We start from the raw sequence: 27,116 nt of genomic DNA on the forward strand, positions 1-27,116 counted from the left end.
AAATATTTAGGTGAAAAAAAGACTGTTCTCACCAGATGTGATAAACAGGAAATCGAGCTCGTAAAGTACATGATATGGAGACGAGGATAGATATCAACTTGACATAAAAAAAAAATTTCGCCCACCCTTAGGTACCTGTAAGATACAAATTAATTAGGATTATTTGTTCTCGAAGTTCCGTAACTGTTGTTTCATATACCTAGATTACATGAGTGAGGACTTTGTTAAATCTAAAAAGTTGTTGTTTTCATTTGTTTCTACCAAAACCTAGAAATTTTACTAAATAGAGGCAAGGTGATCCCCTGGATCATCTTACCCATACCCTTAGGATCATCTCGGACATTCATTCAATTTTAATTAAATAATCGTTTGTTTGTAATATTGCTGTTTAACTTCCTCGCAATCGAAGTGAAAAGTAGAGTGTATAACTCGTTCATAAAACCCATTTTACTCTCGACTTAAGTATCTATAGGATATACTCGTCTCGGGTGAAGTGACGCGTTTTGTACATTTGTTGTACAATCTACTATTTCATATATCGTAAAAAACCAAGTTTATGAATATTGGAAACAGTTATGCATCGTTATTACTTAATTAATTTTAACTGTTTTTAAAAGATAATTTTGTGCTCTATCTTTTGCTATTTAAAACGGATAATTGACAATTTGTCACAATTATTATAAACTCGTACATTACAAAACTTTCCCGCGCCCAGAACGCTTCCGCGGCCGCCTCTGTATGGCCTGAGCATAACATTACAAAGATGATGGATTTGGATATTGTTTTTGTTTAATATGAGACATTTCGCAAAGATTTATACGCTGTCCACCTATTTTATGACTTTTCCCCATGCATTCATTATTCTTAGAAATTTTATTGTTAAAGTTTGTAGCGTTTACTTTGTATAGTCAACAGCACATCAAGCTACACATTGACAGATCGTGGTCCGTTGCACTGGAGACGATTTTCGAACAAAAATGTGAAGTCTGATGTACTGTTGTCCGTACCTTTGCACATACATATATGTCACATTTTAACACCGAATAGATCAACTTTTTATTTCAATTCATGTTTTTTTCTGTCACGGTACGTACACAACCTATTTCGAAGACTCTTGACGCCGTTGCGCATTTATTTTGTTTATATTTTCGTCGTCGACGAGCCCGTTCAGTAAACAATTTTGCGTCATTGGGACCTGACCTTTGGGTCAACTGGGCAAGATATGGACAGTTCATAAACCAAGTTCAATGATGTAACAAGTCGGGGGACTGTTTTTTTTTTATTTTGAAACGTACCTAAAAGACCTCGTGTCTTTTAGAACGAACGACTTTTAGTGACGTACTGTCACAGACCAAACGGATTATTCCGTGCGAACTATTAATATAAGAAAGGCCGTAGTTTCTACGATCGATTTTGTCGTAGAACCATGAAGTCAATAAATATATTTTTTAACAAGCTTTATAACCAGTGCGTAACAATCTTTCTTGATTTAAACTACAAACTACTAGATATCTTAATGTGCTTAGGCTCAATTTACATTGCTGCTGAACGGACGCGAAATTCGCCTCGCTGCCGCTGTGCGAGAAGGCAGGACTGCTCGGGCATTCCCGAGAATTCCGGTGCCTACGCCTTGAGTCTATAGTAGGTGTTTAGTCTAGATATTTTACATTACAAAGATGATGGACTTGGATATTGTTTTTATTTCTCTTATTTATGAAGTACAAGAAGAGAAAATATATTTGTGTTCATGGTTTATCAAAATCTTTTTGGACAATATGAAATATTTTGCAAAACTTTAGCCGCTATCCACCTATTTTATGACTTTTTCCCATGCATTATTCTTAGAAATTTTGTCGCTAAGGTTTCCAGCGTTCACTTTGTACAAACTATCATATTTTAGTACCAAATAGATCAACTTTTTATCTCAGTTCATGTTTTTTTCTGTCACGGTACGTACACAACCTACTTCGAAGACGCCTGACGTTATCTATTATATTTACTGGGCGTCGCTGATGGCAGCTGCGTGATTCTCCCGAGTTCCCGAGTATGCGCGGGAATTCCGAGGAAGACACACGACCCTTTTGGCTGGTATCTAGCTTAGACGATTAACACATTGCACCGCGCCCCGCGACGGAGCGCGGGACGCGGATTCACGCGCGGTCTAGCGGCCCCGCATCACTTAAAGTACTCGCTTCGCAGTTGATCGCCGTAGTGATTGTATGTCTAACCGAGATCCTTTGACAAGAATGGTTAATAATACATAACTCATTCAAGACGCTGCAGTACTATTTGGTTTTTGTTTACTCGAATAAAAAGACACCGAAGATATTGGATACATCCCTTCTTCGGGCAAATGCATAGGAGCACTACAAGCCCTCAGTTGTCGTTTTCTTATCCTAAGGGCTGCTCGCTTTCTACTATCTTCCGCATGTGCCAACAGAATAGCATGAGCCATTACTTATATTCACAAATTACAAAGAATATTACTCAAAGAAGCAAAATAACAAATCAAAGAATAAAACTAAACAAAAAACCAAACAAATGTTAGGCGTCGTTATTTAAGCGCGCCTTAGTAAGACTGGCTTATCTATTTTACTTGGTCGGTTTATAGTGTTAATCACTAAGAAACCTTTAAAACACTAGTCGTTAGCAGTTGCTATCGGTCTCAAAATAAATGAATATTATTCACTCGGTGATGATCACTTTCATAAGCACTTGTGCTTACGGAATACGAAATAACGGTTATCGATACAAAATCAACTGTCAAAACGAGTTAAAGTGATGATCACTGAAGTTGACGTTTCGCAGTTGCTAACCATAGATAGAAATTACGAATATGCATTTTTGACACAAGGTAGTTGAGCACTTTATTCGGTGATTATCATTATAAGCTGTCAGTTGAGTTACGCAATAGGCCTGCTTATCGATAAATGGATAATTTCAACTTCATTACAAAGATTTAAGAAAATATGAAGATAAATTTGGTCCATTTTCAATAGCAAATATAAATTTATCGATGTCGAGATCTATTGTAGAAAACTGAACATGTCCGTAAGCTTAAAAATCTGCACGGTAGTGCTGAGCACAGTGTGCCATACCCTGCGGTTCGCCGCGCCCCTCCACCCGGGGGCGCGGTAAAACCACGTGTGCCGCGCTCCCGCGGAGAAGCGTTGTCAGTATGTTCGACGCCGCGTTTACCCACAAACCGAAGTACTTCAGTACAACGTTAAAAACGCAGCTCCGCGCTCCGCCGCGGGGCGCGGTGCAGTGTGATAATCGCCTTACACGTTAAACAATTGAGCATAAAATTCAATATGCTATGCACAACATCGTTATAAAAATGCTGCTTCCATTCCGTTCCGCCGCAATCTAAATTGAGCCTTACAGTGCTACACTAAGCACAACACGGTTTATTTCGTTAAGTTCAACAAGAGCAACACAGTGGTTTGAATTAACTGATAAAAATTGAATTAACTGATAAAAACAAAATGTATATATTTATAGCAAGTATTTTTTATTTAGTGTCTTAATAGTAGATAGGTGTAGGTATATGGACCAAAATATACACAAATTATAATCTACAAAATTTAGAAGATCTCTGATCACAATTATACAAATGGGCAAATTGCCAATTTGCTGAATTACATAATACATATTTTTTGCCTATTGCTGCCAATTAAAACTATATTTTTAACATGCTTACTCTCAATTTGCAAATTCTAAAACAACAACGACCTATTTTTGATTATTGTACATTAATTTTAGTTAAAATTTAAATGTGCAATTGATGTCATGAACTGATATTGTTAATGAATAAAATTTTAAATACCCATCTCTAATATATTTTTTTATACAAACCAATTAGGCAATATGTAGCATTTAAAAAGAATTTTAATAAGCACTGGTCACATTTGTCTTTTAAAGTAATTAAAACTAAATTGAAAATGTAAAAAAAGAATGCCATTGAAAAATATGTATTTAAAAATTACAAAAACTGCATAAAAATAAGATCTAAGTTAAATGCAGACCACAGTTCCATAGATAACAAAATTATTGGCAAAAAATTGGAATGAAGTATATACTATATGGCATAAAATCACATCTACCAATTAGCTGTTTTATAATTCATAAATATCTCAAATACAATATCGACATGAAAGTATGAAAGGCTAGATCAGAATGCATTTATCACTAAATGTCATTAAACATAGATCTGATCTTCTCGTAATAATTCTATATGAGATTAATATTATAACTAAATTAATAGGCACCCAACAGTTCGGATGATTTTTTAATGTAACAATATTTTCACTGAATTTCATTCATTACTCAGCTTAAAAAAATCATAACCATCATGGTTACACAGATGAATTTTCAAATTCTAATACATGTAATCATCTTGTAAATGTTGGTTACCTAATCTTAAATATAAAAGTAAATGTAACATAAAGAATTAAACTAATATGGAACATTGGAGAACAGGTACGAAACTGATTCTCCATTGTGTGTACGTCGAACTGCTTCTGCAAGCATCATTGATACATCAATGCATTGGATCTTAGGACACTCTTGCATGTGCCTCTCCTGTGGTATTGTGTTTGTGACAACAACAGCTTCTAGGCATGCGTTGTTGATTCGAGAAATGGCTGGACCAGAGAAAATACCATGCGTTAGAATAGCGTAAACCTTTGTGGCACCCGCCTCAATCAGTTTTTCTGCAGCATGACAAATGGTTCCGCATGTATCTGCCATGTCATCAACCAAAATTGCCGTACGATCCGTGACATCTCCAACTAACACCATTGAAGCAACTTCATTTGCCTTTTTTCGCTCCTTATGGATAAGTGCAAACTCCACATTCAGCCGGTCAGCAATTGATGTCACTCTCTTAGCACCGCCAGCATCTGGTGACACCACAATACTAGTTTTCCAGTCTGGAATGTTTTCTTTGATCCATTTCAACACGGCAGGCTCCGCAAAGAGGTTATCTACTGGTATGTCGAAAAACCCTTGAATTTGAGATGCATGGAGATCCATAGTGATGATGTGGTCAGCGCCAGATACGGAGAGGATGTTCGCCACGAGTTTGGCGGTGATGGGTGCTCTGCTCTTGTCCTTTTTGTCCTGGCGGGCGTAGGGGAAGCAGGGGATGACAGCAGTGACGCGTGACGCCGACGCTATCTTGCAAGCGTTGATCATGATGAGCAGCTCCATCAGGTTATCATTGATTTCGCCGCTGCCGCTCTGCACGATATACACGTCTTCCCCACGAACGGATTCACCGATCTCGACACACGTTTCCATGTTACTAAACTTCTTGGTTACTACTTTTCCCAAGTCGATGCCGAGACGATCGACGATTTTCTGGGCCAGATCTGGGTGGGAGCTCCCGCTAAAGACCTTGATGTTCGGCATCCTTGTTGTTAGAGGAAGTGCGGAGTCTAACTTGTTAACTATTTCTTCGAACGAAGCAGTTGATTTCATCAGCAGATTAAAATGACCTCTCGGCCGTAACTCGTGGTATGTGCGACGAGAACAACAAGATGAACTATTTATAAATGTGTTGAACCGATAAGAGATTATCGAGGCAACGTGGGAACTTGACACAATGTGCCGTAAATATGCCGCTCCGTACTTCACGCGCTCCACGTTTTTTTTTATTTTATTGAATTTGATTGACATCAAGCAAGTCCAGAATTTTGTGACAGTCAAACTGTGGTGTGACCATTCATTTGACAATCAAAATAAATAACTACCGGAACTACACTCCGTATCAAAATCGCTGTTATTTCATACTAGCTACCAGCTAGTGATACGGTATTGGCGTATATTGTATATACGGTACTATATAGTGATACGAAGATTGATATTTATATGGCAACATGGCAATGAAATGATTTGGATTGACGAGGATGTGTGAGATGAGAATTAAAATATTTCATGGTGTAATATTGAACCGTATTGTTGCCTAGATAGAATGTAAATAAAAAATGGAAATATTTTCGTTGTAGATTTCAATAAAATTCGTGTCTTGCCTCGCTGGTAGAAAAGCTCCTTCAGATAGTTCAGTCACACACCAAGCTTGAGTTTGATGCATCGGGGATATAAGGACTAGAGTTGGACAATGTTTTTATCACTGTAGCCACTCAAACATAGGAACGCTCATTGATAAATATTAAAACATTATATAACAAACGATTTATTGTCAGAACACTTACAAATTAAAATCAGTCTTAGAATCTTACAATTAACACACTTTTTTTTATTAAAAAATAGCTATGTACGTGTAGTGTCAGCGCCTCGTAACGGTCACATGAAGAAACTACATTTTGTATACAAACATTTTATGCGGTCACTAGCAATAACTATCATAATTTACACTCATGGTTAGAGATACTGTAGTGCGGAGATAAACTTAATACATTAAATAACATATTACTTAGTTTTGTCACACACTTTATGATTCGCCAACAAAATGGAAGTGGAAAAATGGAGTGAAACTACTGTCTGGTTGGAAAGCCACCAGTCCTTCTACTGAAATGTTTTATCAGAAATATTTATTTGACTACTATTTGGGGAATGTTGCGTTTTGATAGTGGAAGTTTGAATGTTTATCCTATCTGTAGTTATGTTTGAAGCTACAATAAATTGCCGACTGTTGGTTGGCGCATCGTATTATTTTCTAGTGTCTGTACATGCACTGCCGCATTTGTTTTTAGTATTTCTGGTGTCTGTATAGAGATTGCTAGATTTGTTTCTAGTATTTTTGAGGGTATGTCTTGACGTATAGGTGAATTATTGTTACTGACTGCTACACTTTGTATAGGTTTGCTTGTAGACGCAAATGTTTTCACTATAGGCTTTGTATTTTTCTTCGAAGATGACGTACGTCTCTTTGGATGAGATTCTTCTTCATCGGCAGATACCGTAGTGTCTGTCTCAGTGGAATCGTCCTTTGTCTCCTGTAAAAATTAAAAATAATAATTTGGTGATATAATTTTTAAGTTTTGTTGAATGTCACGATGTTTGAGCACAAAAGACAAGTCAATTCAAACAAGTTCTGCAACAAGCACATAGAAAAATTCATAAAGTCCGCTAGTTCGTTCCATGGCTTAGTTGGCATAGTGTCTAGCACGGTTTGCTGGAAGACGTCGGTTAGAATCCAGCCGGATCGAAGGATTTTTTTCTAAATATTCGATCTTTGTATTAACACGTTGACGACGTAAGACGTTGTATAAAGCGTTTTTAGTAAGATCAGTTCAACTTGTAGCAGTGAAAAAAATGTGTATTATTCTTCATCGTATTATCTAAAATGTTTTTGTTTCCAAAACACGATTTTACAATATTTTCTAAATAAAAAAAAAATTTCAAAGTTACCTCTTATTGTACGCTTTCATCGCAAATATATTCGTAATATACCGAGTAAAATTGACAAAATTTTGAAGAATAAGGAATAATCCAATAATGAAAACCATAGTTGAACCTAATTTTGGAAATAAACCCTATTTTGAGACGTGCGCAAACTGTTGGTAGTTTCTTCTCTTTTACGCATACGAAGGTCGGCAGTGATAGCTGAGACGCGTTGCTGGACGGACTTATGTCGCCGGCACTGCGCTCAGCTAGCTAATTCATTTCGTAATTGTAATATAGTAGACGTGGCTTAAAACATCGATCGCTCAAGGTCATCGACGCTTTTCAGCGTCTTAATAAATTATAACAAACTAGTGCAGTAATTTCACAAAAATAATGTAACATCGTGACATTCAATAAAATTTAAAAATTACAATGAATAAAGCTACATCTCTTGTCAGCTGATGGTAGCTGTACAGGTACTTGGATGAGTGTAGAAATAGATTTCTCACTGATGGCGCAACGGCAAAAAAGTCGTTAAAAACCAAATCGTTACAAACAAAACTAAAATGACAACTATCTCTTATAAAAATGCGCGATATATACGCGCGTCTACGGTGTGTATGACGCAGACACGCTGATGACAAGCGTTTACGGCGCCACTGAATTTGTTTATTCACTGCGACAGCATCATGTTAGGACTTAAGTGTTGAGTTTGTCGTGATCTTGTTCCTGTACTTTGAATAGTAGAAAGCATTGGAAATAATCCAAAAATGTTTTTCTTAATATAACATAGATACATGTTTTATTTACCAGTTGAACGTCCCATGAGAGAGGGTCATTGTCATCGGGGAAGGGCTCCGATCTCTCCACTGCCTCTTCTTTAATCTCCATTTTTAGTCTGCATACATATTTGGTCTTATTTATTTTCCCTCAATTTACCTTATTCTACCACTTTTACGTATGCACAATGCACATGGTAATAGATTTTTTTTTATAGCCCCGCACTAGGGAAAGCCTTGTCGCGGGTGCCATGGACACACGTAGACAACTACAAATTACACCCACACTCACGAGAGAAATAAATGTAGGCTATACAAATATTTGTCGATCCGGGAATTGAACCCGTCTCTAATTTCACAGGGTTATTTGTAAAATACTATAAACCTCCCAGGACTATATTACTAACATCACAAACAATTTTTAGCATTTTAGAAATACATAGTAGCAGAAGAGCTCCTTGTGAAAGAGTTCCTTTGGGGAAGTACTGCCTCACAACCTATTTCTGCCGCCAAGCAGTAATATGAATATTACAGCATTCCGGTTTGGAAAGGTAAGGGTGCTGGTGAAATTACAGGCACATGAAACTTATGTGTCAGGGTGACGGGCGCAGTGGCAGTGCCTCAGATCTTTGCGATTTAAACCTTATGAGTGGCACTGGAACTGTTATAATTAGGTTATTTATACCTGCCGCCAAGCGGTAATGTGAGCGTTCCAATAGTTCCGTTCGTTATGTCCCCGTGGTGTATGCCCCCGATTTGGGTTAGGTACTACAAATGTAATTCAAAGCTACTTTTTAATTAAATTTACTGCCAGACACAAATATGCTTTTACAAAAACAAAAAAAAATTTAGAGTTATGTAATATTAGACGCTATGGAAATAATTTGAAATAACATGTTATGTAGTTTTAACAAAATTATGACTATTCTGCCCTCGGAACGTAAAAAGTCTCAACTGCTGTATAAAATACGCATAGTGGTGCCTTTTTTCGTTACGAGAGCAGTATTACAAACATGCAAAACTTATATTATTATTAAGAAATTAGAGAAAAAAATTACTTTTCATACTAACAATCGTGAACAAGCAAAATCGTCTTTTTTTTTACTTAAAGTACCTAATATAATCAAAGATTTTGCTTAGTTACAACAAACGGACGGATTTTTTTTTTAATGGATTAATTGAAATTTTTTTCATACTCTGCAGTCAGCGTAGCAATCATCTTGTTATTCACTCCACTTTTTTTCTTCCTGTTTTACTCATAGATTTTATTTAAGGTATTCTTTCATTATTTTACCAACACGATATTATTAATAATTAGGATTTAGTAGGTAAGCACTATTTTACCAATACAAGTTTGTTAACAACCTATTATAATTTTTTAAGTTAAATCATAATTGTAACACACATATAAATAAACCATTAAATTCAGAAACATTTTAGATGTTAACATGACTTAATGCAAATAGACGAGATATCTGACAAAAACTATTGATCCAAAATTTGAGGCATATACCACAGCGGCTTACCAAACCGGAGGCATAACGAACGAACCCGTTGCGATTTTGAAGGGTGCTGGTGACATTACAGGCACATGGGACTTGTGAACTCTATGTCAAGGTGACGGGCGCCGCGCTGTGGCAGTGCCCTTCAGATCTTATTGAATTAAAGCTCTGAGCGGCACTGTAACTGTTATGAACACGCAGGTCGCTTACCACCAGGCGCACAATGTGCTTGTCGCGTCACTAGATGTCATAAAAAACTACTTGGGGTCATAAATAATAAAAGTGTCAAAGTTGTAGAGTTGGTCACAAAAATGAAAGTGTACTAGAATAGAAAGTACAATAGAACTTTACCCAACCACGACAACTCAACCATAAGAGGCATAGGTACTCACTCATCAGAATACTGTGAGGCTGGTACAGTCATATCTGCGGTCAACGCCTGGCGGATCACTCGAATCAATGATTGCACCTCGCTCTGCAATAATGTTTTGAAAACATTGATTTAAAATTTCACGATTTTCATACATTATTAATGGGACTAAGGCTCAATTTATATTGCGGTGGAACGGAATGGAAGCGAATTGTTGTAACAAAATTGTACATACATAGCATAATGATGAGAAAGATCGAGAATGCTCTCGAATATACACGAGAAATCCTCGGAAGATTTTGGCTCGTATCTAATTTGTACGTTACGTAATTGACTATAAAGTTAATTATGCTATGTACAATATTGTTACAAAAATTCGCTTCGATTCCGTTCCGCCGTTAATATAAATTGAGTCTTAATTTGTGTATATTAGGTACGTTTGTACATTATAGTGGGGACAGGGGGTCTACTCTCGATCTCCGTCTGACATCCGTCCGAAACAATTACTGTCAAATAAGTAATATTCGACAAAATTAAAAGACAAGTATCAAGTATGAAGTTTTATTCGCAACACGCGTCTTTCTATTTGGTCAAGTATTGCTTATTTGGCAGTAACTGTTTCGGATGGATGTCGGACGCAGTGACAAATCACCGTGATTTTGTCACGCCTGTCACTTACGTCACGATAAACTGTTTTGGCAAGCGCCTACTTTCTAGTAGTCGTTATTAATCGTCACTTTGATGTAACGTTTAATTTAGTTTGAAAAATTGATCCGCAATAACCTTCAGTTTTATAGGCTTGTCGCATTATTCGTTAATAAGACCATGCGGCGTGGATATTTATTTATCATTATACTATATTATTATTTATTATTTTGGATCAATGTTGTACAATTATCTTACTTGTATTTATAACGTTACACGGTATTTATACTGATCTAATTATTTCTTGGTTCATAATTAGAATTTAAAAATAAAAGCTATCTACAATGAGTAGCGCAGTCTCTCACAAAACGAAGATTGCGCATGATTTTGTTTGTAAAATACGCCGTATGCCGTGACGTAAGTGACGGTGATAGTTGCGGAACGGAGGAACGACCGATGTGATTTTGGAACGTCGTTCCTTCGTAAAAAGTCACGGTGATAGTATTTGATGAATGATCACTGATTTTTTTCATGGTGACGTTATTTGTCACCCACCTCCACAACACGTCCGAAACGTCGAGGTGAATAAATTGTATTTATACTTGATAAAGTCCCAATATCAATATCAATTGTGTGAAAATCGTGAAACTGGAAATCAATATTGTAAACCAGTACTGGCCAGAAATTGCTAATTCCTGGGAGACCATGGACGTTGCAACACGTCCGAAACATCGAGGTAAGTAAAATATATTTATACACGATTAAGTCCCGATATCAAATGCAAATAAAGTTTTTTAAAAAGCTGATTTTTTAAATCGCTAATGGTACCTAGGCTGTACCATATACTATATACAGTTTTCAGTTACAAACATGACCTAAGCATATTTTACTATATATGCGTGCATTACTGCGTTCCCGTTTGGAAGGGCAAGGGTGCTGGTGAAATTACAGGCAATTGGGACTTGTCAACTTATTACTCACGGTGACGGGCGCAGTGGCAGTGCCATTAAGTTGAAGCTCTGCGTTGCACTGCAACTGTTATGGATAGGTCTGTCGTTACCACCATTTTGGATTAATTCGGAAGACAGGCATTAGTGTATTACATTTAAACTTTTACTCTGATCAGATAAACGCGGCGGCCGTTGTCACCAATGATCATTTCGACCCCTCCTACGTAAAGTATCGTATGTCGAAATTGCCAAGTTTACAGGGGAGCGTTTTACAGTTTTTACAATCATGATGATGTTCATCTAACTGATATCTAAGATTCTATAATACTCTATGTCAGTAACGAGTTTTGCCGCATAAAACTGAGAAATGCTAAAATCACGTGTTATGCTCATTTCAGTGAATAGAAAACTTTAAAACGCTTCCCTGTAAACTTGGCAATTTCGACATACGATATTTTACATAGGAGGGGTCGATTTGTACAACAGAGAAATGTATTAGTACGTTACTAAAATCTAATACTATAATTATACTCACAATGTTCTTATGTCCTGGCGCTCTGAGCACGTAGTGCATCTGATGGGCACCTCGTGCCTCGCACGCGCCGCACAGGTCGAAGTCGTAGCATTGCACGCACGAGTAGCGGAACGGACTAAAACGATTAAAGTTTAATAACAATAGATTATGTCACATAGGTGATAATTAGTAACCCAAAACCACTAAACTTAGAAATTATCAAAATTTTAACAATGAGTTGCCTTTAAATTGTCATTGGATGAACGTAATGTTATACAAAAAAAAAGTGCTGATTCCCAGAAAAAAATCTTCAATCCTATGTTTATGCGAACAAATCCAAAGGTATTTCAATACAAAATTAATGATAAAAGTGGTAAAAGTCCTTTACACTCACGTATACAATGTGTAATCGTTAAGTGTGCCCAGGCGATAATTCCGTAAATATAAGAGATATCAAATTCCTTTAGACTGTTATCAATAACTTTTTAAAAATCAAACTAGAAATATCCCAAATTTTAATGTTAAACTCTCCCATATATTGAACATTACATTTTGTCGGGGGTAATGCAATTACGCGTAACTAGCATTGGATTAAGAGTTTCCATTTCGTTAATTTTTAAATCCGCGTAAATGTCGTGGCAACCAAATTAGCTTGATTTACGAGAATCTATTGTTATGAGTCCGCAGACAAGATAAATTAATGCTTAGGTACTGTGCAAAAATTAAAGCCGTAGCCATTGAAAGAACAAAGTAATAACATGAAATCTTTCTCGTGTAATATTTGGCTTAATGCAGATACATGCTTTTTACCAATGCTACATACGCGGATTTGCACTATTCCCGAAGACTTGTAGAGAGGCTTTAGTTTCAAACAACTGCTTTGAATACAAAATTATGTTTTTACTGAAAAATAATCATCAGTTTATGTTATTGAATTAAAAGATCGTTTTATTACTTTATTTATAGCAGTTTCGTTATCTGTAAACTTATTGTTACCACTTAAAGTAGGTCAACTAAAGCCTCTCTATGAATGTCATAATAAATATATGTATAGGAACATTTAACGTTAAAATTTTGGATATTTCTAATTTTATTTTTATTGATGTCGTTTTACTCGTTGAGTATCGTACTTCCGATATCAGTTAAAAGTTTTTCGATATCTCTAATATTTACGGAATAATCGCCTTGGCACACTTAACGATTACACTCTGTATATAATAATAATAACGCATACACTCAACATAGCCCCGCACTAAGGAAACCCTATGTTGCGGGTGCCATGGACACATACACACATAGAGAACCACAAAGTACGCCCAAACTCACGAGAGAAATAAATGTAGGCCATACAAATTTCTCCTGACCCGCGAATCGAACTTGGGACCTCTGCGTGGCAGTTCAGCATAGTAACCGTTAGGCCACAGAGGCAGTTAACGCATATAACGCCAAAATAATAACCTAAACAGTTATTTTACATGTTCGAGATTGGTTTCCAAATTCCAAAATTTCAAAGAAACTGATCACTGTGTAAAGGTTCCTTATGTTAACCAGTTTGACCTCTAAAAAAAGATATATCTGTGTAATAATATAATAATAATAATAATAACGCACACACTCAACATATATACGTATATATATAATATATAAATGTGGTTTATATACGGTATCTTGTTATGGACTTTACAGATAATATTACTCACCCTCTTATAGTTTGTTCGCACAAGTTGCATTTTAGCTCTTCCGCTAATCCGCTGCTTGTTTCTTCTGTAAATTCAAATGCATGCTTTCACAAAATTGTTAATTGAAACAACACGTATTACTTGTGACCGCCATGTATTGACTGGCTACAGAGAGATAGTACTACCTACATATTCATATACATACAATGTGAAATTACCCTATATAACACCTACCTCCCCTAATACATAATCTATAATTAAAGTACTTTTTTTTTAAGATTTAAAAGTAATCACTCTTATTTCTTCCTTCCTTTTAAAAACAATATAAACATTACAATTTAATCTAATAGGCACCTAATACTAATTAAAGAAAAAGCACTTACTTAAAATAAATCTTATATTTGTATTACAAATGCAAAAAAAAAAAAAACAATTTAAAACTAATCTATCTCTAGGCGGTAACGAATTTAGCTTTGCGGATTCCCAAACACGTTTCATATAAATTACAATTCATCGTCTATTTATTTTATCTACATATACTTCTTATTTGTACATAATAGGTGTATAGAAGCATGTATGTTTAACGCTACTTTTAACTTTTTTTATTGCTCCCATGTACATTTCTACACTACAGCCCAAGCCTTCTCATTGTAAGAGGACCCCTATGCTCAGCAGTGGGACATTATTATAGACTAACTATTACTGCTGACTAAGTAACTTATTACATATTTTAAAATTACCTTAAGTAATAAGTAATCAATAACCGATAAAACGGTACTTGATTTGCAACGTGCGCCATTAGGGCGCCGTAAAAAGACGCTTATAGAAGCGCAGCAGTGGCGCCACTGGCGCTACAACCACGCCACTACTAAATTTCACACAATATTTAGAAACGCAGTTGCAAAACAGCTGTCGTGTCGTGACACGCGCCACTTTTAAAGTCACAATAACTGAACTAATAATTACTGAAGCGCTACAGACGTGCGATTGCCGCGCCACTGACGAGCGTCTAATTTATAAGTGCCTTTAAAGCGAGTTTTGATCAATAAAATTTAAATCAAATGTTATTGGATTTTCTAAATGCTCGTCATCAAAATCTAAGGCCGAGGACGTCCATTGCTAGATATTAATATTATTGCCTCTCCCAAGCATCGGGAGTCTTCTCCCGTACTCCGCCCGCAACAATTACTGTCAAATAAATAGTACTTGACCAAATTAAAAGAAGCGCGATGCGAATGACTTCATGCTGGGTATTGTCTTCACATTTGGTATTAGGTGAAATGCGTTGTGTCGGAATGTCTCTTGTTTAATGAAATACGGTTGACGAGTCGTTAAGGTGAATTGTGTTTGCGAAGAGCAAAGGTAGGTGGAATCGAGGTATACTTTATGCGGCGACAACTTCGTTGGGGCGGCCATATATCAAGGATGGCAGAGGGGCGAGTGGCAAAGCGCATCTTTTATTCGGGACTCGAGAGGGGCAAGCGAAAGCATGGCGGACAACTCCTTAGATATAAAAATATGCTTAAGCGCCACACGAAAAATTGATATATTGACCCAACAGAGTGGGAGAAACAGGCAGCCGGTCGCCCGCAGTGGAGATGTTTTGTGGCAAACAAAAGTCACGATTTAAGACGGCGACGAATTGAGTTGGACGTCAGACGTGACGAGCTGAAAGCCCGACCACCTGCGGCGATCAGCTACTATTACATTGACGGTGTGCTCACGTGCCCCCTGTGCGCACGATCGTTGCAAATAAGTTTGGGTACGTGAGCCACATGAGAGCGCACGAGCGCCACCAACAGCGGAGCTGAAGCAGTTGCCGTGGCCGAAAATGGCCAGGAGAACTCACAAGTGTGACGGAACGTATTTCGTAATGAATCCCATATATACACATAAATGATGCTTTACTCTTAATTTTAAATATTCTCATGTTTCTCTCAATACAGAACGCAATTTTTTATTTATTAAGTTCGTCAACAGTTATTACATCAAATAACGTGTACATGTACATGCACAACCAGTAACAGATGAAACACAAATTGCATAAGCAGATTAGTCTTAATATTTACGTGCTATGAAGTCCAATACAATTACAAGAGAAACAGTAAACAATGTAGATAATCGTTACATAAAAAACATGAAAATCAATCATAATATTTATAGATAAGATGTTTACATGCTAATTACTGCTCTACGAAGACTGGTTAGCGAGTCCGAGAACATATCCATTGTGGCATGTGTAGTCTAGACAGACGGCAGACTGGTGAGTTCAGACCTAATTCAGTTCTTCTAAATGGTGGTGGTCTTCTAAATATGGTACGGTAAGGTGTAAAGGGTTGGTGTTCGCAACTCGACATCAATTTTGTTTTACATCACGTAATAGGCTATTTATTAGTGCTCTGCCACTAGTTAAGGCGCGTTCCCACTATGTCGTGACGACAAATTGTCGTGCAGTTTACAGTTTCGTGGCTTGTATATTTAAATGAAGTTGTTCACATATAGCACGACACGATTTACTGTCGTTCACGATTTTTTATCGTTACAACGACAAACTGTCGTCACAGTGGGAACAGCTAGAACGACAGTCGTCGGACGATAAAAAAAGTCACGAGATTGTCACAGCTCCTATTGTCGTCACGATCTAGCGGGAACAGCTAGTCACGACAGTCGTTCAACGATAAAAAATCGTCCACGACAGATAGTCCTGATATGGGAACAGGCTAGACACGACAGTCGTCTAACGATAATAAAACGTAACAGATATGGCAAAAACGGCTGTTTGTCAATAATGAATTATACTGTTATGCGATTTTTCAATCTGTTATTGTAACTGTTATTCCGCTGTTTTGTAGTTTACATAGTTACACTTTGTACTTTGAACCGTTCTAATCGTAAGCGGCATAGAGTTGGATTTAAGTCTTAAGTGTCAAGCTTGACGTGCTCTTGACCTCGTACAACATGACAACGATAGCGAATGATAATTGTGTAGTGTTGCCAGATGTTTACGTTTCTAACATTCTTTGTAATTTTTTATGTTCTCGCGTAATATGTAAATAATTTTTGGTTTTAAGCCTATTTCTGTAACTTTTATTGTAAATCCAAAATTGTTTACGAAAGTAACTAAATTAGATAAAAAAATAACTCAGAGATGGCGCAAACATATGAAATTAATAAATTACTGGTTATAGCTTAATTATTCCTGAGCGTTCTTACTTTTTTATTTCTAGGGTTTAGGCATATACTTATGTCTTTTACAGTTAGACCCTATTTTCTCGACTAGACTCTATCATAGAGATTTTGATTACTTCGACTCACCTGTATGTTTAATTTGTGTATCCTCAACTTCCTGTGACATGGGTTCGTACAGAAGGACGTCGTCATCGCTTTGCTCGCACATCGGCTCCGAAACCATGGCGTCGTCTGTAATTGCAAAGTTTCCTTGAACATTTTCTGTCACATTAAAGGATTTAGTAATAATACGTTAAACGCAGTAGCAGTAGAGCTCCTTGTGAAAGAATGCGTCAAGGGAAGTTACTTAACGTGGTGTATTATAATTCGTCGAGGGAAGTACGTAACGTAGTGTATTATGGTTTAAAAAATAGGTTTTTGTTTTTAAAATGTTGTATTCATCTATGGTCACTTATAGGTTATAATTTTAGCGCTCATTTTAAAAATAGGCGGGAAAGTATTATCCATGAAAAACGTCCAGAACTCGTGAATTGCAAAAGTATCGTACTCTTCGCGATAATGCCAAGCCACACACTTCTTTACAAAGTCGTCAAAAACTATTGCAGTTAGATTAGGTTAGGTTAGCCCCTTCACATTTTCACTTATGCCAGTCTTTACAAACCTTGGAATGGACACGACTTTGATAACAAAGAAACCATCAAACGACAGTCTTATTTTATAATTCAGGAATTTTTATGGAAGGGGAAATTCTAAAATTACCCAATCAACATGGCCAATACAATAGTTTGATTTTTTAATGTTTTTCATTTAAACTTTGATATCGCACAGAGTTTTCGGCAAACCGTTATCTCTATTCCTCTATTACACACATACATTTATAACTCATCTTCAAGGTGTTTACTTACCTGTGTCACATGGGATATAGGTGCTTTTCAGCCATGAGAATGTTTCCTTATCATTATATTTTCTACTTTTGTGTACAACATTCTGTATAACAAGTAATAAAATATTCAATTAGTTTATTACTACTAAACTGGGCCAGCATTCACTGTTTACACAAACCATATTAAACAAAGTTTCATTTCAATCCATAGAAGGTGCAGTATGTTGTGCATGTTGCACAATAACAAATTGTGTACAAAATGAAATGGATATGACGTTGACGGAAACTATTCATGTTATAGCTTTATTCTCATTGCGTTTTACATTTAAATTCAACAATATTATTTATTTAATAAACAGAATATTCAACAAAACAGAGTAATGAACTCTTAATTTGCTTCATTCGTGGATCGGAGACAGACCTATTTCCGGTTCTTATAGACAGCCAATCAACTTCCACAAAGTAAGAGTTAATAAAGGCCATTAACAATTTTGTCAGCAATTTTGTAGCAATGGTATGTTATTACCGCTGCTGTACACTCTCGTCCAGATGGTCTCTCCAAATCTCACCCACGTCTCGATGATAGTTCTCGTGCAAGGGGCCTATACATCAATGTGCCCTTGTACCTATACACTCTCGTACGTTCAGGCCCTGTACTCCCATTTTCCGCCCGACATCCGTCCAAAACAATTACTGTCAAATAAGTAATACTCGACCAAATTAAAAGACGCATGATGCTAATTAAGCTTCATACTTAACACTGTTTTTGATTTGGTAGAGTATTGCTTTAAGATTAGGTTAAAGAATTAGTTGCAATTCTTCCAACACTACGTACTTTACGGTTTCTTCGCGATATTCTTTGGTTTTTTTCTATTGGAGCCTTTCCATCATTGCAAAGAAGAAATAGTGCTGGAACAGCTAAAAATACAGGATATATCTTAGTGACTTGCAAGTCCTTGCATTTGGTACCTGTGAATTGATATCGTAATTTTTTATCAATTATATTTAAATTATACATGTACCATTTTTTTTTAGTACTTTTGGTTGTATGTTCATCAATTCTGCTTTGATTTTGTCCTCATAATCATCGGGTTTAAAATGTTTGCTACATATGCGTTTTGTCGCAGCATCCCATTTATCTTGCCGATAGCACTTTTGCATCCACTCCTTCCGCACTTTAATATCTTTGGGGAATCGAAAAAACCTCAAAAATTGCCCTTCTTGTTTTGCTTTTTTTGAATTGCTTTTACACGTTGCCACACTACAAACGATACCTCCTGTCATGTTGGAATATCTTTTTTCGCAATAGTGAAACCCTGTTTAATACATCTGAATTAATCCACCTTGGCTATTTTGTAATGAAAAAATAATCTGCACAAAAATGTCATTGAAGTTTGATTTTTTTTTATTAATAATTTTGGCTTGGATACAAGTCCTTTGAGTGACAGATGTCTTCGTTTAATTATGTTTCTGTAAATATGACCGCCACAAAGAGGATAGGCAATTTGAGGCGGCGTGTTTGGATTGACTCCGGATTCCTTACAACGGGCCGATACGGGTATTTTAGTTCGAGATTCGTATAATTTCGCGTTTTAATCTTCGATTAAGGCATAATAGCACTATCCTATTCCACTTTAAACTAGATTTCAAAAAATAATTGAAAGTCAAAATAAAAACGACACTTTTCCCTCCAAAAAGCCTAGAACGAATACTGAAGTTTGATTTTTTTTAATTAACAATTTTGGCTTGGATACGAGTCCTTTGAGCCATGTCTTCGTTTAATTATGTTTCCGTAAATTTGACCGCCACAAAGAAGATAGGCAATTTGAGCGTGCTTGGATTGACTCGGAATTCCTTAAAACGGGCCGATATGGGTATTTTAGTTCGAGATTCGTATAATTTCGCGTTTTAATCTTCGGATAAGGCACAATAGCACTATCCTATTCCACTTTAAACTAGATTTCACAAAATAATTGAAAGTCAAAATATAAACGACAGTTTTCCCTCCAAAAGGTCCAGTGGAAATCCTGAAAAGTTTGATTTGGTTCGTTCTGAAATGTACCATTCAAAGTCAACAAACTTCAAATCCGTAATAGTAATAAATAACAAAACGCTCTACGCTTGACTCGTGGGAAAATGTCCATTTCGAAAAATTCATATTTAATGAGAAAAATAAATATTTTTACGAATATTTTTCCTATATTTTTCCACATTTGACAGTTAACACCTGTGAAAAGTTGCAGATACTGTACGAAAACGAAGGAGTCATTAAAATTATTTTTACTAAACTAAAAACCAAAGAGGATCTAATGACTACGTTAAAGAGTCCGCACTCCAAACCAATTTTTTGTTAAGGATAGTCCTCTTTTTTAGCCAACATTACGCCGATCACGGACAGGACCAACTTAAGAACAATAACCATTTGACAATCAAAGTAAGCAACATAAAAATAGCAACTGTCAGTCAATATTAGTGATCCGTTCCGTTATCGATACTAGTGACGTCCATAGTATATCGACAATAGTAAAAAATTTAGATAATAGGTTGTGGAGGTTTTTATTAATAATTAGAAAAGAAATAAAAGTAGTCATAAATATTTTCTTAAAATAGTTTTATTAATTTGCTACAAATTGTAGAAAACAATATATTCTTACAGCACACGTTTAAATTGTTGTATACACAAACAATATTACAATTTTGTGCATTGAAACCACAATTTGGTAAAATCGTTTATAATGTCGTTTTCAATGACAATGATATTTTACAAATTTATAAAATTTTAACGACAACAGAAATTAGTAAAATACGCCGCTCAGATATTAAGTAACGCTGTAGACTAGACAGCTGGCATCATTATGTTACATTTTATTTATATGTGACATGACAAGTGATATATAGGGCACTTAGAAGTTAGAGGTTTATAAAAGGGCGCCATTGCGGCGCTCTTAATTGAAGGCCTTATTGCCGCAGTCCACTCCACTTTTGGTAAACTTTACGTCATTTAAAGTTTTACGGAACTCGGTCCAAACATTAAGATGATTGGTTTTAGATGAGACATTTTCCCTAATTCCTCTTTTTATATCATCTTTATTGGCAGGTCCATTGGTGTAATCAAATGATTTGTCCAATTGCTAGACTACGAAGGCGGTGTCTAATAACTCCTGAGACCGTGTTTTGTCTACCTCTGCCATTAATTTTAATACTGCTGACCCTGTATTGCTTAGTATCTGAGCCGCTAATTTTACTCGCATTTTCACTCTATATTTTGGCTCCACGTGAGCTGGTGATATTTTACTCAAATATAACAAGTTTCTATTTTTGCATTCAACCTCTTTTAAGTGCTCCCATTTCGCTATTTTTCCTTTAAAAATCATGCTACCCTGGTTTAAAAAGTTATTTCTTATTGATTGAAATAAATGAGGCACATCGTATATGATAAATATTTTGTCTTTACCTGCCATAAAAAAAATTATCTTCATTATTTCTTTTGGGAATTTTAATGGCTCCTACGTTCGTGGGACCCTGATCACACACCGTGCTCAGAATTTTAAAACCTGTCTCAGCTATACTATTTAATTTCTTTAATAATATTAGCTAATTTTTGGGATGCAACCGTCCCTTTTACAAAATAAAATGCGATGGGTTGTTTAAATTTTTTTCTCAGACCCTGAATCAAAAAAACAAGGGCGTGGTCGGCTACATCAGAGCCACGTTCTTCGGAATCGCCGTAGTCGACGTAGCCTTCCACTTTATCAGAACCAGAATTATAAATTAAATGCGGTTTAAGCGCAATTTCGTCAAAAGCCAACACACACAACTTATCACCCGTACTTTGTGTCGGTGCAATTTTCTTTAAGTGCTTTAAGGTTAGCGCATTTATTCCAGGTTCCATGGGTATTTCTTTTAATATATTTTGCAACAATTTTTCGCTCGGCAATGGAATTATTTGTTTCAGGTATCGATACACCTTAGGTGATCTTTTAAAAATTGCCAATGATGAAATTTTATTTTTCGATGTCCACCGCCTCCCTTGAGGTTTTTTATTCTGATTTTTCAAGGCTGATTCGACGATGTCCTTTAACATGGGCGGCTCGATTCTTTCAATTAACTTAGCACTTTTCTTTAAAGATGATAGTGTGCATTTTGTTTGACGCAATTTTTCCAATAACTCCTTTTTCCGTGGTGTCAACTCTGAAAATTATAGAGAACAAATATAAATTATGATTATTGGTCGGATCTAGTGAGCTGATGCATATAATTTAAACTGTACTATTTAAAAAAAGTGTGTTTTTAGATAAGTACCTTATTATGACGGAACCCTAACTCCTTCAAATACAGGTAATTGTTAATTATGGCATATATACCTATTTTGTATTTAAAATATATGAATTAAAATTAAATATAGTGTTACTTTAAAGTGGACAGTATGGGGAAATCCGAAACCATAGAAGATACAAAGAAACTGTCTTAGGAACCATTATGTTTCTTTCATGATTACAATTTTGGCAGTCAATTTTTTGGTCAAGCCTGAGTTGACTTTAAAAATTAATAAAATTGATCATTATTTTTTTTAGTGCTAATCGACTCTGTTTCGTGAAGGGAACATTCAATTGTAGTTTCAGTAGAGATTGGTTTCAAAATAATGTAGGTAAATTTGATTAAACTGTAAATCTAAGTCGTGAATATATAAATTAATAGAAAGACCTACTCAAGGCGTGCCAGCCACCAGGGTGTTCCTTGCTTGTGGAATGCATTATTGATAAATCAGATAGAGTCAATAAAAAGCACAAAAAATATTAATGTAAAACGTAAATAATTTATAAAAAAAATCTATTATAGTGTTTAGAAAAACTTACTTAAGTCAACATCAGCAACCAGGCGTTCCTTACTTGTGGAAGGTAATGATGCTTCAGGTACAACCACCGAAATTAAAAATTTTGTTTTTTCAAACAAACCGGAAAAATAGTTTCGTTTCCTATGTGTAACAATCGCGAAAACCTAAGAACTCGATATAAAATCATCTCTTACTATAAAAAGAACTTAGATTATAATGTCTAGAAAAAACTTACCAAGTTTAGGGTCAGCAATCAGAGATGCTCGACTTGTGGAAGGCATTGATGTATCAGGCACTGAAATTAAATTTTATGATGGTTAAGAGAAATATAAAAATTAATCACGTTTTCCTTTCGTGTACATTATGCCCATTAGAGATTGGTTTGAGACTAATGTATACCTACATTTGTACAGTTTGGTTAAACTGTAAATGTATGTCGTTAATATATTTAATAAATAAACAGAAAAGACCTACTCAAGACATTGACAGCCACCAAGGTGTACCTTCCTTGTGGAGGGCATTATTGATAAATCAGATACAGCCATTGAAATACACAAAAAATATTCATGTAAAGTAAATAATTATAAAAAAAAACTATAGTGTCTAGAAAAAACTTACTTAAGACAACATCAGCAACCAGGTGCTCCTTACTTGTGGAAGGTAATGAGGCGTCAGGTTTGTACCTGACTGAACACGCTGAAATTAAAAATCATGATTGTCATTAAAAATAAACATAAAATCATTTCTTGCTGTAAAAAGAACTTAGATTATAGAGTCTATAAAAAACTTACCCAATTTAGGGTCAGCAATCAAGGGTGCTTTACTTGCGGAAGGCATTAACCTGTCAGGTACTGAAATTAAATTTATGATTGTTAGGAGAAATATAAAAAGTAATCATGTAATTAGAAATAATTTAAAAATTTATAGATTAAGTCTACAAAAAACTTACTCAGGACAGGGTCAGCAACGTGATGTTCTTTACTTGTGGAAGCCATTGGTGCATCAGGTATAGGCACTGAAATCAATTAAAATTGAATTGACACACAAAGTACACATAAATTAATTATTTGAGACATCAGTTCAAGTCAAAAAGTAGGTCTTTAAAAGAAAATAATATTATGTTTTCAATTTCGCGTTATTATATACTAGAATCGTCGTTAAGTTGAAAACAAGCACGCTGTACGATTCCGCACGGCATCGTAGAGCGGACCGCTGTACGATTCCGTACGGCATCGTAGAGCGGACTGGTTTTCGCTGGTTTGGAAGCAGTTTTGCAATTCATTTTCATCCAACGTATTTTCGGTATCATAAGACAAACCTGTTTTGTTCTTTGCAGCAGTATGCAGAGGAAAATGTTGAAGTTGTTTGTCAGTCAGTGGAGGTGAGGATAATTGCAGCTTAGGTACAGCAACTTTCTTCAAACGATTCATTTTCTTATTAAAATGACTTTTTCCAAAGTGATCTCCGCAGATATGGCGTCGTTCATTAAGTTTTTCAATAGGCATATATGCCAAATCTTCAATGCCAACAGCTCTAAGCCACTCCTTGCAGCTGAAAGTATAGATACTTATTTATCAAACAAATTCGTCATAGTTTCTTAGTTAAAAAGATTTTACATAGAAGATCAATATCAGAGGATGCATACGCAAACTGGTCATTAATTTAATTGTTGTACCTTACATATTAACCCAACTCACTAGAAAAGGATAAATAATCTTTAATTTTAAGATTCTACCTTGCATGTACTGTAACTTGTATTAATATTTGAAATAAACAGTTTTAAATTAAAATAAAATTAAAGATAACTGACATTGACCTACCCACAAATGGATGTCCAGTCTAATACAAAAACCACGAAAAAAATGTCCGAAGTTAACCTATACAAATGTGGTGACATGTAATGAAATATAAAAAAAAAACTAAAACATTTAATTTAAATCGTAACATCATTGCAGTACAGCCTAATTTTGCTTGCAAAAATTTAAGGGCCTAAAAACACCATACTTCTAATGGAAACTTAACAAAATGCACCATATGCAGCTTCTACTGGGAACTTAACAATGTGCACCATATTTACCTTCAACTGAAAATTACTTGAACATAAGAGTAATGGAGCAGTATTCTTTGTAAATATTAATTGATTTTTATATATACACTCTCGGATACATAATTCGAGCCACCTTGCATTTTTATCCTTAAAGGGCTAAAATATAAAAATGAAGTTAGCATCGAAGAAAAAGTTTTCTCCGATTTTGTAAATAAAAATTTTCAAGACTTAAGGAAACGACATTTAGTTTACCAGTTTCAAAGTTGCGTAATAGCACTTTTGAGCAATCAAGCTTTGTTTAAGCTAAGCATTTAATATTGAAAATGCAAGGTGGCTCAAATTATGTGTCTGGGAGTATATTTTTATGTCAAATTTTCTACAAATTCACTAAAGAAATAATGAAGAGCTGGGCAGATACATACATACAAATATTACAAATGTGAAATCAAACTAAACGTAAACTCAAATATCCGTAATTCCGAAAACCGATTTATAATAAAATCGTTATGCTTCCAAGTAATTTTGATTATTTTGATTGACGCTTTGCATGCGTTATTAACGCCCTGTAGGTGCGGAGACTTTTTAGCGCGAACCGACACCTGTTTGTTGGTAGGTCAACAATAACTGATCAGATTTTGCAGTTATTTATTTTTTAAGTAATCCAACATTCACAAATATTTATTTTGACTTTGTTTATAAATGGCATAGAATAACAGGAAATCATTATAAACATTTTTTTATAGCCCTGCACTAGGAAAACCCTGTGTCGCGGAACCATGGACACACACAGGCAAGCATAGAGGTATCCAAACTCACGAGAGAAATAAATGTGGGCCATACAAATGTTTCTCCCTGCCCAGGAATCGAACCTGGGATCTCTGCCTGGCAATCTGGCTACCATGGCACCGTTAGGCCACGGAGGCAGTTGATGAAATGTATTTTGTAATTCTTATAATTATTATGAAGATAAAAAAAATATATCGAAGTTATATTGCACCAAGTTTTACATATCAGTTTTTAATATGATGATATTTTGGTACAGTAATTCATAATTTATTTTCAATAGAAATGCATACACAAATAAATATTTAAACTAATAATACATTTTAAAAAAAGTATAAAAACATAATGCTAAAAATGTGACATTAACAACTTACAAATTTACATTTAAATTTATTAATGATATGCATAAGTCAATGATGATACGCCTCAATTTTACATTTCTCTTAAATTTTAAGCCATAAAGTCTTTAATTTATGTTCTATAGGGTATTCAGTGGCTGTCGAAATGTGACTTCGAGATGAAAGTCGGGCCAACGATCGCTACTGATATGCTAAATGACACAAAGTATAGTACCAAATGTTTCGTTATGCTAACATGATATAGGTTACTATAATGTTTACTTACCGGATTTCATCCAGTGGAAATGAGGCAAAAAACTTAGAACCAACCATTCGTTCGGGTTGACTCTCTTGTTTGCCACAAATTACACAGTTTCGATGACTTGTACGACCCATTTTATACGAAAAACCACGAAAATATCACAAAAAAAGTCACTGTCTCGAAAGAGATTTTCACTAAAATAAGTGAATATAGGAAGGGAAAACACAAAAAAGCACAGCGTCGACTGCAAATACAGAGGAACCGAAGCTCAACTCGATGTAATGACATCGACCACAACAATCAGAGCAGCTGACACGGAAAAATCGGTAAACAGACATGGAAAATAGCCGCAATTCGGGATTTGATAGGTTATAGGTATTGCCATAATAAGCAGTTTCATTTCGTCTCATTAAGCCAATTACAATTATTTTAAATAGACCTAAAATCCTTTTGTAGCATATATAAAACAGACATATCTCCAGTGTATAATATGATAATGTGGTATAATTACACCATGATCACGGAAAACGCAAATGGATAGTAAGTATTTATATTCTAAATCTGCCAATTTTGAAAAAAAATATTGCATATGGCAGTATATGTTATTTTTTTGTGTGTGGCAGTAAAAATGGCCTAATTTCATATAAAAAATCGATGTATGGCAGACAATGGCAGTTTTGAGGGCCTGCTAAAAACGTATAAGCGCGCACCCGCGAACACAGATTTAATTATTCGTGCCACTGAAAACATACATTCTTTGATCGACACGCAACGTCTTCAAGTCCATCTCACAACCTAAATTTTAAATTGGACTAATTTAATGTAACTACGACCCTATCTTTTATCTAACGAAGGCGAACAAGACACGTTTAACTCAACTAAATCGTCATCTTCACAACCCGCACTTAGCTATCTCACTAATTTTTAAGTGGTATACCGACCGCAACTTAAACTCAACTCTTTCAATAGGTTTTAGGTCATCTCCCGA

General features: G+C 35.5%; 2 protein-coding genes across 2 annotated transcripts; both read right to left on the reverse strand.

The window, feature by feature from the left end:
- Positions 1 to 3,899: 3,899 nt before the first annotated feature.
- On the reverse strand, positions 3,900 to 5,632 carry LOC113240315 (ribose-phosphate pyrophosphokinase 2). The gene has a single exon (XM_026477589.1). It carries the CDS (start codon positions 5,482 to 5,484, stop codon positions 4,459 to 4,461), a length of 1,026 nt encoding a protein of 341 aa, XP_026333374.1. The 5' UTR covers positions 5,485 to 5,632; the 3' UTR covers positions 3,900 to 4,458.
- Positions 5,633 to 6,238: 606 nt separating this feature from the next.
- LOC113240318 lies at positions 6,239 to 26,281 on the reverse strand. Its single transcript, XM_026477592.1, has 12 exons — positions 26,153 to 26,281; positions 24,017 to 24,249; positions 23,648 to 23,713; positions 23,490 to 23,549; positions 23,317 to 23,394; positions 22,934 to 22,993; positions 17,108 to 17,212; positions 13,814 to 13,877; positions 12,135 to 12,249; positions 10,027 to 10,109; positions 8,164 to 8,251; positions 6,239 to 6,962 (listed from the first exon to the last, which is right to left on the reverse strand). The coding sequence occupies exons 1-12, from the start codon at positions 26,260 to 26,262 to the stop codon at positions 6,639 to 6,641; spliced, it is 1,386 nt and encodes a 461-aa protein (XP_026333377.1). The 5' UTR covers positions 26,263 to 26,281; the 3' UTR covers positions 6,239 to 6,638.
- Positions 26,282 to 27,116: the final 835 nt, after the last annotated feature.

This window comes from Hyposmocoma kahamanoa, unplaced genomic scaffold (assembly GCF_003589595.1).
Source record: "Hyposmocoma kahamanoa isolate Upper Pololo Valley unplaced genomic scaffold, ASM358959v1 130, whole genome shotgun sequence".
Classification (NCBI taxonomy): domain Eukaryota; kingdom Metazoa; phylum Arthropoda; class Insecta; order Lepidoptera; family Cosmopterigidae; genus Hyposmocoma; species Hyposmocoma kahamanoa.